The following is a 12968-nucleotide window of genomic DNA, read 5'->3' as shown; positions in this document are numbered from 1 at the left end:
ATACTTAACAATTTTTGATCACAAAACTCCTCAAACTTCACCCTAATTTCATGGTATGGCAGGAACTGAGGGTTTCCTTGTTTATTTCCCTGTCTGAAACATAGCTGTATTTAAGAACCTTCTGAGCATTCTTCTGTTTTGGTTGCAGCAGGAAGTGCTACCGTCACCTTGGAGAATGAAATGGAGCCCAAGAGCTGTTAAGGGTGCGTGGCCTAGTCAGTGGCAAGGAGCTGACTCTTAGACTTGCTGACTCTTGGCAAGGCTCTTAGTTGGATGCTTAGTCTGAGGCTGCTCCTAAGTGTCCTTCTAGATTTGTTGCCAGTGGTGAAGGGAAGAAGAGAGTGTTCAGTCTGCTTACATTCATTCCTTGGATGGCTTTTTATAGGAGAAGATCCTGTGACAAAAATACACACCCACATGCATACAGTGCATCATCAGCCTGCCTCATCTAGCTCGGGGAAAAGAGGCCAGAGGAAGAAGAGCACATGTATGAATATGGATGCAAGAGAAAGAGAAGATAAAAGGGACACAAAGAGACCCTGGTCAGCAGGAGCATTAGAAGTGCCATTGAAACTTGTAGTTTAAACAAATCTTGAGAATAACTGCAGGTAAACTATCAGGTGTTGAAGGAGGGGATCCAGGTGAATCTTTATCTTATCCTCCAGGGGCAAATATTGCTGCTTCAAACCAAAATATTCCAGGTTACTACATCTCTCCCATTTAGAGTATCTTCACATACCTGATACGTGAATGGGAAAGCATGGTGCCCAGGAACCATGTGAATGCATACAAGATACAAACTATGAAATACCTTGGCATGTATTGAGCTCTGCAAGAAGAGACAGAGCAGACCTTACCATTTCATTTTTCTGGCCGTTACTGTTTGTGTCCAGAAGATGTCACTAAGAATCTGTAACAAACCATCCTAACTGGGTACCTGCTGGTTGGTGTTCCTGGTCTCTAGAGTGCAGCAAACAGTCTGGGGAAAGTCTGACTAATTTTGCATGACAGCATATTCTATGTCACTGCTGACTGCAGATAGTGCAGCTAGAGTGCCCTGAGATCAAGCTGCCATGCATCAGCATTTGGCCTTATCCCAAGGCCAATGTGGAGATCAATGTGGAGGCTGTGGCTCTGCTCAGCGTTTGAAATCCAATTCAGTGCAGTGTGAATGATAGTATTCCTTCTTTGCATTTTGGCTGAAAGCCTTTTCAATCTCTGTAGGCCTGTTTTCTCCCTAGCAGGGTGAGTTTAGTAGATGATCTAACACAACTGAGTCATTTTCAGGTGTAATTAAAGCAATAATCAACCTTCAGAAAGGAAAATAGGGGCTAATGGTAGTGTCCTGACAAAGTCACCATGTCACCAGATGTCAAGAAGGAAAAGGGTTTCCTTGTTCAAAATTCTGATTTTCTAGAGCTCTCACTTTTACCTTATGCAAACGTTGTGTTCCTCAGCGTCCCAGCTCTCCATGGCTGGACAGCACAGAAGGGACCTTAAATAATCCAACTGAGCCTGGGAGCGTTGGAAAGAGGCAGGATCAGGACTAGCAAGGGACTGACCGCTCTACACAGACATAGCTAGGAATTACTGGCGCACCTCTTTGCAATAACCACCAAACAGGAGCAGGAGCAGCTGGTTTGTGGCATCAGCTGTGGTTATCAGCAGGGAAAGGCAACGGTCTATGGGAGCAGGCTGGAAACAGGGTTCATTTATGGGGATTTAGAGGGTACTTTCGAGGAATGAGGGCTCCTATTTTTTCCCTGAGTCTCTGTTTTCTCCCATACTAATGGGGTAATTTATTGGATATTTTCCTTCAGGAAGGTAATTTTCTGTCTCCCTCTCACAGCTTACCCTTCACTAAGGGGAAACCCAGAGCATGGCTATTCCTTGGACAAGAATCTTCTACGGGTGATAAATGACTAGGAAAACTGTGTGCTGCAGGACTAGGCTCAGTATCGGGTTTGTAGAGAATTCCTCAGCCTAGTGCAAAAAATAGGCTTACATAGAGATTGCAGAGGAAGGAGAAAGACTCAGGGAAAAGCATGTCCTTAATGTCCTAAGCAGCACTAAGCAATAAGATACCCGTAACAAAAGCTTTGTTTCATTGTATTCCTTTATGTGCTAGTGCCTCGTTAGTCTGTGCTTGGCTCTCAGTCCAAGCTGGTGAGAAAACTCCTATTAACTTCTGTTTGGTTTGAGTGACACCCAGATTTATTAGCAGAACCAAGTTAGGATTGGTCCTGCAAGTAAACAGGGTTTGTGCTGTGTACAACATCTCCTAGGCCTGAGCATTGTGTCAGGAGAACTGTAAAGGCTGCTGGATTGTAAGGGACTCAGCTCCATGCTTCCCACAGTTCTACCAGAGTTTGAATACTGCAGTTTGGATTAGGGAGTCCCTCGGATAGGGACTCTTCTTGACCTTGCTGCTTATGACCTTCCTGTCCTATTTAATGGAGGTTTGATGCAAATAAACAAGACGAGCAAAACTCATTGACTGAATACTCCATGCACTTTGAGCAGGTTTTTTTGTTAAGGAAAGACTTAAGACTGGATTGGTCCTAGGCCTGTGTCATGGGTTATATGTGTGTATTCAAAGCTTGTATGCTCTATTACTTCATTTCCTTTAATGTCTAGAAGGAATCGGAGAGTGCTGTACCTATACATAGGGAAATGTTATGTTATATTATCACAAGAAATTACTTGGAAATGGAAAACAAAGAACCAAAGAAAGCACTTAATCAGAATTATGCAGAAGGTTCATGAAAAAGCTGAGAATAAACAGCAGAGGCTAGAATCTCATCTGGAGTAAACTGAGGTAACGAAAGTACAGTATCAAATGGGAAGCTGATCATGTGTACTGGATCTAGGTGCTTTTCAATGAGGGATGTGCCAGTGTTTCCCATTTGAGTACTGACCAGTCTGTCCAAAGGCATAAAGTCACCCTCTAATCTTTACAACCTCTCTTTTGCAGGAGGAAGAGGGAAGGATGGGGCACCGATTATAACCTTTCCAGAATTTGCAGGATTCAGTGACATACCTGATGAAGATTTTCTGAATGTGGTCACATATCTAACCAGCATTCCCAGGTGAGGCTAAGCACAAATGTCTGTTGGTTTCCTAGAGAGCTTTGCTTCCTCAGTGGCTCACTGCTTTTAGTGGTGCTACCAGGATGTACCAGTGACTCTGCATCCATCCAGTGAGTATGAAACTTTCCTATGGACAGGAGGCCCTAGGAACCACTTACATCATTTGCACGGGAAAGAAAGCTTCACACAGGACAGGTTTTCCATTCAGGGCTTGAACTGGGTGGGAGAGGGTGTAGATCTGAAGAGCAGCAGTAAAGATAGCAGATCAAAAGGGGGCTAAGAGGGGTCATTTGTGAAAACTCTCAGGGGCACTGGATGTAACAAGGGAAGGGTTGCATCTGGAAGGAGCCAAACTTATATAGGTCCTGTTACTACTTACTCTCCGAGTGCATCTTTCTGAGCAAGCTTTCTCTTTTCTGCAAAAGCAAGCTAGGTGCTCTATTGACAGGATTCTGGCAAGCACCGTGTGCTTTCTGGTGCTTCGTTTATTGGGTGATTGCTCCACAGCTAGGATGTTTTCCTTGCTGTTTGCCTGCAGCTCTGCAAGGATAGTGAAACAAACCCACTTCCACTGCTCTGAGGAAATGCGCTAAGGCATGGCTGCTGAATTACTTTTTGTTTATCCAAAAAGAGAGCTTAATATTTTTTCAGTCCCCTGACCCTGTCTCTGGACCATGGCTGTTTGTACTAGTTAGAAGCACAGCAGGGATTTATTATTTCCTGTGGTCTTGCGTATAAAGGTGCTTAGAGGATGATGAGGGGAAAACGTGCCTCCTTCAAGTTTGAGTAAGAAGTTTTCCAGCTCCACCTACATGTATTCCCCATAGTGAGTTGCCAAAGCAAGCTGAGAGAAACCACACACTATGAACTTAACAGCTTCATTGTTTCACTCTGCTCTGTAGGGCTTTTGTTCTGCCAAGGGAAACTCTGTCTTTTGTATTTCTTCACTAGCTTCAGGACTGGGAGGATGACCAGCTTCAAGGTTAATAAAACAGCAAGAGTAGCTGAGGAAAACACAAAAGTAGTTTTCCAGTTCTTTGTATTTGGTATGCTGGTGGGTGATTCCCAGTAATGTCACATGTTGGGGAACTAGCAGGTTACATTGTCAACGTGATAGACAGAAATGCTTTATGTTTCTTCAGCCTGTGAGAAAGCCAAAAGCAAAGATGGGTTCAGAAGAAATTAGCCAAATTCATGAAGGATAGCCCCATCAATGGCACCTGAACACAATGGCTCAGATGCAAACTCTGGCTGAAGAAATCCATATGTTCCTTAATGCTGGAACTTGGGAGAATATACCAAGAGAAAGATTGTCCTCACTTTCCTTCTGCTTTTGCCTCAGTATCCACTACCTACCAACACTGGAGACAGGGTATTGGGCTAGATGGACCTTTGCTTTGATTCAGTTTATCAGTTTTCTCTTACCCTGAGGAATCCCAGAACAACGTGCAAAGAATGATGAATTAAGTTTCAAAACTTTGTACGTCAGGAGAGCTGCAATACGCCTATTTTACAGATGAAGAGGTATGTGTAGGTAATATCTTGCACTACAGACAGGCTCACCAAACCTTGTGTTGAGTAAGTGATTATTCAGTTTGATTTAAATGACCTGTTCAAGGTCAGTGACAGGCTGGGGTTTGAACCTACATTTTCTGCATACCAGCACGTTGGTTTGACTCTTAGGTTCAATCATAGATAACTCTGTAGGCATGTGAGTTTTCCAGGAAGTTTTTGCAGTGCTTTTAGAAGATTGACAGCATTTCTTGAGTCACTATTTGAAACTTGCCACCCTTTATGTAGATGGTGAGGGACAAAGGTATTAATTTAGAAGAGGAAGAACCTGAGCAGCAAGCTTTGCTTGTGTGATTTATGACATAAGTATATGAAGTACAATCTTAATGTGGCATAAGTAGTGGACCTGTTTGGGTGCAGCAGAGCCTTGTTAATCTGTAGTTGGCTGGTCCATGCACAGAGAGTGTCTCTGTCATACATTTCAGCAAGCAATAAAGGGACTGCATGTGTTACTTTCATCAGCACTACTGTACTGCATACTACTGTGTGTATTATGACAGCATTCCTGTACGTGTTATTTCACTGCTAGTAGTTCACCTTTTATTTTAATTCTCAAGGAAGATATGCAGGTATCAAACAAAGTGACTAAGAGAAGAGAATAGTCTCTAGCTCTTGTGGAGTTACAAAGGGTATGGCTATGAATCAGGTGAGATGAAGTATAGTTTGAAAAGCAGTTCACCCTGTTTATCATAGAAAATACTTCCTTGTTCATAGCTCAGTGAACCAGAGAAATCAGCATCATTTCTCAGGCAAATGTAGAGAGAATATCTGTCTTTTGTAGTGTCTGTTTCTACGTACCCTGTGGAATAAAGTTCATGCTAGTTGTAGAGATAAGATCTACGATTGCAGATTACATCATTTAGTGAGTTAGTAACTTTCTAAGTCCCTCTGGAATGATTCTGTGCCCATATGACAGAATATTGAAAAGATAAAGATAGACAGCAAATGTTGTTATTCAGATGCACAAGCATGCACTTGTCTTTGACATTGCTGAGCAAATTTGCTTTACCAGCTGTGGCATACCACAGTATTTTGGGGTGGGCTGTAAGTAAACCTTGCACTTCTGGGCTTTAAAACATGAACTACTTTCCAGGATGGAAGATCAGTCCAGTGAGACTTTTGTAATCTGATTAATTTTCCCCCTGGTTCAACACCGGCTCACAAGAGTGGTCCACATGCATACACATCCACAAACACTGAGTAACATGGTGTATGCGCATGCATACCTCTATGCATGCACACTTACAATGGATAGGGCTAGAAAGCCTGTTTTTTGCTTGCTTTATTCCATGGCTGGAATTCTCTTCTCTTCCAATTGACGTGGATCAACTACTTTGATAAACAGGTGCCCTTCTCTCCTTCCAAAAGAGGTCAGGAAATTCGACATCTCCTGGCCTCCTCAAATCAGTGTTCGAGGGCTGACCTGAATTCAGAGCTGAGGATGGAACAAGCTCCACTGATTGCATGTGTTGCATTCAGGGAAAGGGAACCTCTCTGCCAAACATCTGTAGATCTAGGCAAATATGCCAGAATTTGATTTGGAGGTAAGCTTGATGTTTATCTGCTGTGCAGGATTGTCTTCAAAGCCCTCTTTTCAGAGAACTGGAGAAACCCCAATGCATTTCCATAATAAGGGTAGAGATATTACAGTACTGACGCTGAGAAAACATTGATAGAGTGCATGTGTGTGTGTTTTTAAACGAACTCCCTTCCTCTGGATACACACAGGAGTGGGGTTTCTCAGCTGTACATCCACTTGCACTGGTGCTGCCATCTTGGCTAGGCTTCTTTCCACGGCTGTTTGCCTGCATGCATCCCTTAGTGCCAAATGACATTCAGACCTTGGTATGGCCTTTCCTTTTGGCTTGCTGACTGAAATAGCAAGCTTGCTGACACTCTCTCTGTTTCCCTGGCTAAATTTAGGTCTTAAATCAGCCCTATCTAGTAAAAAAAAAAAATTTAAAAAGATATACAAATACCGTTGGCTTATCTCAGTGAAGACAATTGATACCATCCTGAACATCAAGGTGAAAAACAGGGAATAACATTGCAGAAGGCTGAGGTCTAGCTTTGTGTCAGGGTTACAGGCCAATTTTGAGTTTTCTGTTGTGCAAAGGTACCTCTCTTGCCTAGACCCTTGTTGTGTTGCATCCATCAACCTGTAGCAGCCAAGATTTAGAGGTGTATCTCTGAATGGTTTCTTTGCTGCTTGCCTTTGTGTAGTCTGCCAGAGTGATTTTGAGTGATCTAGATATTGTCCTATATTTTCTTCTGTGCTCTGCTCAGCTGCTCTGCTTTCTAGCAGCATGTGGTTTTCTCATCTCCTCTTGCCACTCTTTTCCTCCTTCTTCAGATTGTGTAATTTTTAAGTCTATTCTCCATTTTTTACCCATTTAATCTCAGACAATGTAATAACTTCAATATTGTAAGTGATATATACTGCAATAGATAACTGAATTTTTTGCTTAATGGCCTGATTCTCATTTTACCCTGACAAATCTCTCTCAAGTTTCATGCCTTGGCTTGTTCTTCATATTCTTCTGCAGCTAGGATTGTACCTGCGCTATTTGTGTAATAAAGTGTTCTGGCTGTGCTGTCCCCCTCAGCCCCACGTGCCAGGCACAGCTGGTTGGCAGGTTTTGTCTTTGCCAGCCAGCTGCAGCTACTACACTCGGTCTTGGAGGGAGAGAGCTGAGAGTAGCGCCCCACCATAGCTAGACTGCGCACCCAGTGGTGTTTTGCTCTCCTTTGCTCTTTTCTTATATTTAAATCCAAGTCATTATATAAGTATCTATTTCATCTTTCATTTCCTCAGTCTGTCTCTTTAACTGGCCTGCAACACTGTGATTTGCAGCGGCAACTGATAAGCAGTGTTTCTATTCCCATATGTTTGCTATTCCCAGCTCTCCCCACCCCCATGACCGTTCTTGCCAAGCCTAATTTCATGAGAAAATTCCTTTGCTGCTTCTCTTGCATTTTCTTGGTTTTATCTGTATTTCATAAGCTCCTGTTCCTATTATCTATGAATTTAATTTTTCTTGTTGCATCTGATGCCTGGATGCTTTTGTGCTGTTACAAATCCCTATGCAGAAGAACATCTGAAAAAATGAACTGCTCAATCATGGACAGGTACTTGAAAAGGCAGGAAAGGTCTCTTTTTAAGTGACTTCTGATCTACATGTTTGAGGGACTTTTAAAAATGGGACTTAAGAGTTAGTCTGAGGCACAGAGGCAAGTTTTACTTGGCACAAATACTTTTGTGTTTGTTTAACTCGCGGTTGTACTTGTTGCTTTTGGCAGATGCTGTCTTGTCAGTTACTTCCATTGCAGTTTGCTCACCAAGGTGAGATTATAAGGGTCTGATTCTGAATCTTTTTAGGCCTCCCATCCTCCAGGTACACTCCTTTTAGAAAGCCTTTAGTCAGCCTCTCAAACCATGCAGATGGGCAAAACAAGGCAATTTCTATGTGCAGTCAGCTTGTGTGAATATGGTGCTTATAGATATAGTTACTTGTGGTTTAACTACATCATAACTTTTGCAAAGAACAGATTTTTCTCATTTTTATTAACCTGATATTACTTGAATGATAGATTTCTTTAGACCAACATTGGCATTATGTTAACTTCAGCTAATATACCTACTTTGTTGGTCATTTTGTTATAAATCAGTGGTTTCAATGGAACTGCATCAGATTTGAACCTGATTCTGTGTGTCCAATTATTGTCTGAGAGATATTCAGCAGCTACAAATTGGTTGCGTGAGTCTGAGCTGAAAACATAATTAGATGCTGATTACAATATATATTCTCTGTTTCTTTGGAGTAGAGGCCGTATTTTGGTGATCCGTTTGATTCAAATTATGTCCTCTTACATTCCCATCTTCCTGCTTTAACATGGTTCTCAAAGATTAACATGGCTGTCAAAAATACATAAAGCGTATTAAAGAGGCAGCCTTTTCCAAGGTCATCTAAACATGTAACTGTTGCAAAGAGAATTTCATTGACTTAATTCCCCCTTCATATCTCACTCTATTACTAATAACGTTCTAAACAATAGACCAGTTTCAATAACACACTGTAAGCAACATGGATGTTGAATTGTAACATTTTTCTATTGGAATAATTAGTCACGACAAGCAGGTTTTTTTTTTATTTGTTCTGGTTAACCAGCTATTTGGATCAAATCCTGTTCCCTGCAAGAGCAAAGAAACCTAAGTGGGACACGCATCTTGTGATTACTCACTTCCCTGGTCATTTGAAGAACCACAAATAGAAGAGCTAACCTCCACCTGTATGGGGCCAGAGCATGCTTGAGTCTGTGCTTTAACAAAGAGGCCAGCGAGGGTGCTGGGATTGTTTTTAGGACCACTGGATTGTGAAAACTGTTAATATTATCAGTATCAAATGTTTATTCTGGATTTATTCTGGATTAGTCTGAACTGGTGGATAGTATGTAGGAGAGTTTTCAGATATTTGTTAATGACTAAGATCCTGTCTTTAACAAGCCAATTTTCTGTGGACTGAATGGTCAGACAGCAGCTAGTGTTGACTGGATGGTCTCCTGTTCCCTAGGCCAGGGGACTGGGTGCAACCCACATCAGCTGGTTTTTAGAGTGTGTTTCTATTTGACAGCTTCTCAATGGCTTTTTTGCCTTTTGGGGTGGTGGCTGTATTAACTGAAGGATTGGAGGCTTGTCATTTCCAGGTTCTCCATCTGTAGTAAATGGAGTAACCGGGGCTGCTGTTGGCACAGGGATTGGCAGACCACTGTGCCCGGGGTGGATGCAGCTCTGATGCTGAGGAGTGGAGGTTCACACCACCCCAGCATTCTGCCTGGAGTGAGATGCGGGGGGTATTAAATGGGAACAGAGAAGGAAAAAAACACTTTTCCTTTTCCTTTTCCTTTTCCTTTTCTTTTTCCTTTTCCTTTTCCTTTTCCTTTTCCTTTTCCTTTTCCTTTTCCTTTTCCCTCCTGAACGCATTTGCACCCTACAATTTCTAGCAGTTGTTTTCTTTCTGTAGTGACCTAAATATTTCTTAGCGAATTACTAAACAAAAAGATTTTTTGGACATGTATCACACAAGCAAAGGAGGAAAATGACACGTGGCTTTGTGCTCCTTTTGATTTCCCAAACTATCAGCAAGTTTACCCCAACCTTCTCTGTTTGAGATGTAGCCAGAATTCCTGGCACCTCACCTGTAATGCAGCAACATCGGTCGTCAAGGCAGAGAGAAAAAGCCTGTGTCTATGTGTCTCCATTAGGCAGGACAGGCACCCTGTCCACAGAGATGCTACCTGGTGGTCTGGAGGCTGAGGCTGATTTGCCCAGGCCTTTCATGCCTACCAGAATTCCAAAGCAATTTTTGGTCCCAATCAGCAGAAGCAGTTTGATAAAACCAATGCAGAGTTTTGGGTAAGTTAGGAAGCTCCCAGGTTGAGACTTTTGTGTTTAGTTTCTCACACTCCTTCTGTCAATCTGCAATACACACAATTTCTTTGTTGCCTTCCTCTGATTTTCCTAACGTCTAGAGCAAACACGTAGATACCATGCCGGGCATTTTTTTCCTTGAAACACTTGTTCGGCTATTGAAGGATATGCATGTATTTGTATATATATAAAAGGAGAAACTGGTGAATTATCTTCCCTGTGCTTGAGAGGCACTGCTGCAAACACATTTTCTGTCCTCTGCATAAAGAGCTGCATGTTGCAGTGCTTAAGAGGAAAGATCCATTGTCATTGAATTTCGTAATTCTCAGAGGAATGCCTTTTTTATCGAAGTGGGAAATTCAAGCAGTTTTTCTAGTACAAGCGTGAACTATTAGGAACACTTGCATGGCATCCCAGATTTGCACAACACTGGCTTCCAGGTTGCTGTTCTTGATCCTGCAGAGCTGCAGCAGAAGCTCAGAGTTGGTATTGTTGGTGCTCTTCAGTGGATTATTGACATGAGTTTGCGCAAAGTGACCCATGAAAATGGTGTTCCTGGGATGCTTCTTGTGTGAACAATGGAAAAGGGATGAAGGAAATGTTTTATACAATTTCTCTTGATCTTAATCTGTAATTAGATGTTTGATTGTAGTATGTCCTTTGATTATGACAACATTTATACTCTTTCTGCCCGCCTCTGGTTTGTCCAGAGATGACTGAGCTATCCTGCTATAATGAAGTTTCTAGAGATTTTTCTCAGTGTGTGCTTATTAGCTTCCAAGGTCTTCTCTCCAACTCTAAGCACTCTTGGAAGGCAGAGTAGAGCACAGTCCCACCGAAGCCGTGCACACCAAAGTGGGATTTTTGAGAGAGAGAGAGGATGGGGTATTTATGAGGTCTACGTAGATGGGATGGAGCATCAAATCAGTGCCTCACAGATCCTCCTTGAAAAGGAGGAAGGAACAGTAACTGTTATTCTAGTCAATATGTTAAAAGGATACTTTTGAATGACTTGCAACCCTAGAACCAGTTTGTGGTTGGCAAGAAAGATGTCTACCAGAATCCCTGGGGCATTGTGTATACAGGCAAGGTGGTGACAGTAGGGAGATAACTGACTCCCTGGAGCGAACTGCCCCTGTCAGATGTCAGCATACTTGGAGAATGAAGACTGAAGTGGGGTGTCTAATAACTTGAATTATTTTGCAGAGAAAACAAGGTCTGAGGTTTTTGCCTTCAATACAGCACAGTGTAATTCATGATCCTGAACTATTCATATCACCTAGATTTGGCAGCAGAGTAGCATAGCAGCTGAGATTTAGCAGATAAAATATTCATGTTTTGTGTAAGCTGCTAGCCTTACGCTGGAAAGAGAAAATTTGCCGGCTTTCATTTTCATGTGAATTTCTGCCAAAATATTCATTCTTTCCACTGTACGTTGCATTTTCATAACGGGCTTAGAGGGTGATCTGACGGAGGCTGTGTTTTGCTGCAGTACACTCCTTGGAACGGGACTATCTCCATGTAACCCAGCATACTTATTTCATCTGTTTTGCAGTCTGGAGGCTGCCAGCATCGGATTCATCATCATCATAGACAGACGACGGGACAAATGGAGCACGGTCAAGGCATCCCTGACACGGATAGCAGTAAGTGCTTGCTTTTGTTATTTATCTTCTAGAAATTAAAATTATCTGCTGAAGCTTCAGCACAGGATACAGTCTCATGTGCTCATTTTTAGCTCCCATTTTCTGGCTGTGGATGCAGATTCTCCCCTGCCCTGAAGCTCATGAGTGTTAAATAAGAGAAGGAGGAAGCTGCAGTAACAAATTACACAGTCTTGTTTACTGCTGAATTAGGACAAATTCCTTATTTGCTTGGTTGACTGCAATATAAATTCTGGTAATTTGAAGTTGGTTCCTAGAAGAGTATAACAGAGGTACCCTTCTCTGCACTGAGGAGTGATGACGTGGCCTGCTTATGAAAGAAACAGATCTCAAGGGACTGCGTGGTAGTAAGTGATCTCTGTCAGAAACTCTTAATAGCTTATTATATCTCATCTGCAAAAGTTAGAGCTAAGCACTGATTTTCAGTGCTAATAAAAGCAGCTGGTTTTATACATCTATTACCTGGAACGTGTGCTGTGTGAGGAGCAAGTGCTTATACACAGAGGTGTAGGGTGGAGGGATGACCAAGGCGACTTTAAGTTCTTTCAAGGAATTTAGACAGAACTGCTTTTCATTCTCAGTTCTTTTTAGCTGCTCTCTTCCAGAAATTGTTCTTTTTTTATGTCTGATGAGCTCAGAGGAGTGCATGAGAGATGTAGGCTGGGTGTTGCAGACAGGGCCATGTCTGATGAATGTGTTGAGTGCCTGTGTGGGGGGAAAAATATGTGAGGTTAAAAAGATTAAAAACCATTTCCAGAGTGAGAAGTTAGGTCAGCCTGGGGAATTTATCTGTGCCACCAGCTTCTTTCACCAAGTCCAACGTGGGTAGCCAGTTTTTGTAGGTAGCCAGTTTTGCCCTCTACTGGCTGCAGCCTAAAAAAATGGGAAAATCTATGGTGTGGTAGTGCAAAGGGGGCTTGGTGTGGTTCAGATCCGGGGGAGGAAGGGACTAGTGCAGAAACTTTAGAGCTCTGTGCTAAATCCGTATCAGAAAGCAATGTGTGGCTGGGCAGCAAAATCCATGGGCTGGTCTTTCTGTTGGCTTTGGAGATTGTGACAATGGGCACGTGCTGAATGGACCAGCTGATTTTATTAGCAGCTGGACTGAGCAAGGTTCTGTAAGTCCTACCTGCTTTGCCCCCTTTAGGAAACACTTGGCTGAAAATTCCCTTGGCCTTCCTGTAAGGCAGAGTTGTGCCTTCTAATAGTTCTATA

At 42.4% G+C, this 12968-nt stretch overlaps 1 protein-coding gene across 1 annotated transcript in view; it reads left to right on the top strand.

The window, feature by feature from the left end:
* MCF2L2 (MCF.2 cell line derived transforming sequence-like 2) overlaps window positions 1-12968 on the top strand; it is a 164847-nt gene that overhangs the window by 27823 nt on the left and 124056 nt on the right. Inside the window, exons 3-4 of the mRNA XM_009321723.1 lie at window positions 2975-3089; window positions 11645-11735. Of these exons, the coding sequence (XP_009319998.1) occupies window positions 2975-3089; window positions 11645-11735 (206 nt within the window). The remainder of the gene's footprint in view (window positions 1-2974; window positions 3090-11644; window positions 11736-12968) is intronic.

The sequence above is a fragment of the Pygoscelis adeliae genome, unplaced genomic scaffold, assembly GCF_000699105.1.
Source record: "Pygoscelis adeliae isolate BGI_AS28 unplaced genomic scaffold, ASM69910v1 Scaffold223, whole genome shotgun sequence".
NCBI lineage: Eukaryota > Metazoa > Chordata > Aves > Sphenisciformes > Spheniscidae > Pygoscelis > Pygoscelis adeliae.
Note: the sequence above shows the minus strand (reverse complement) of the source record. Positions and strands in the feature narration are given on the sequence as shown.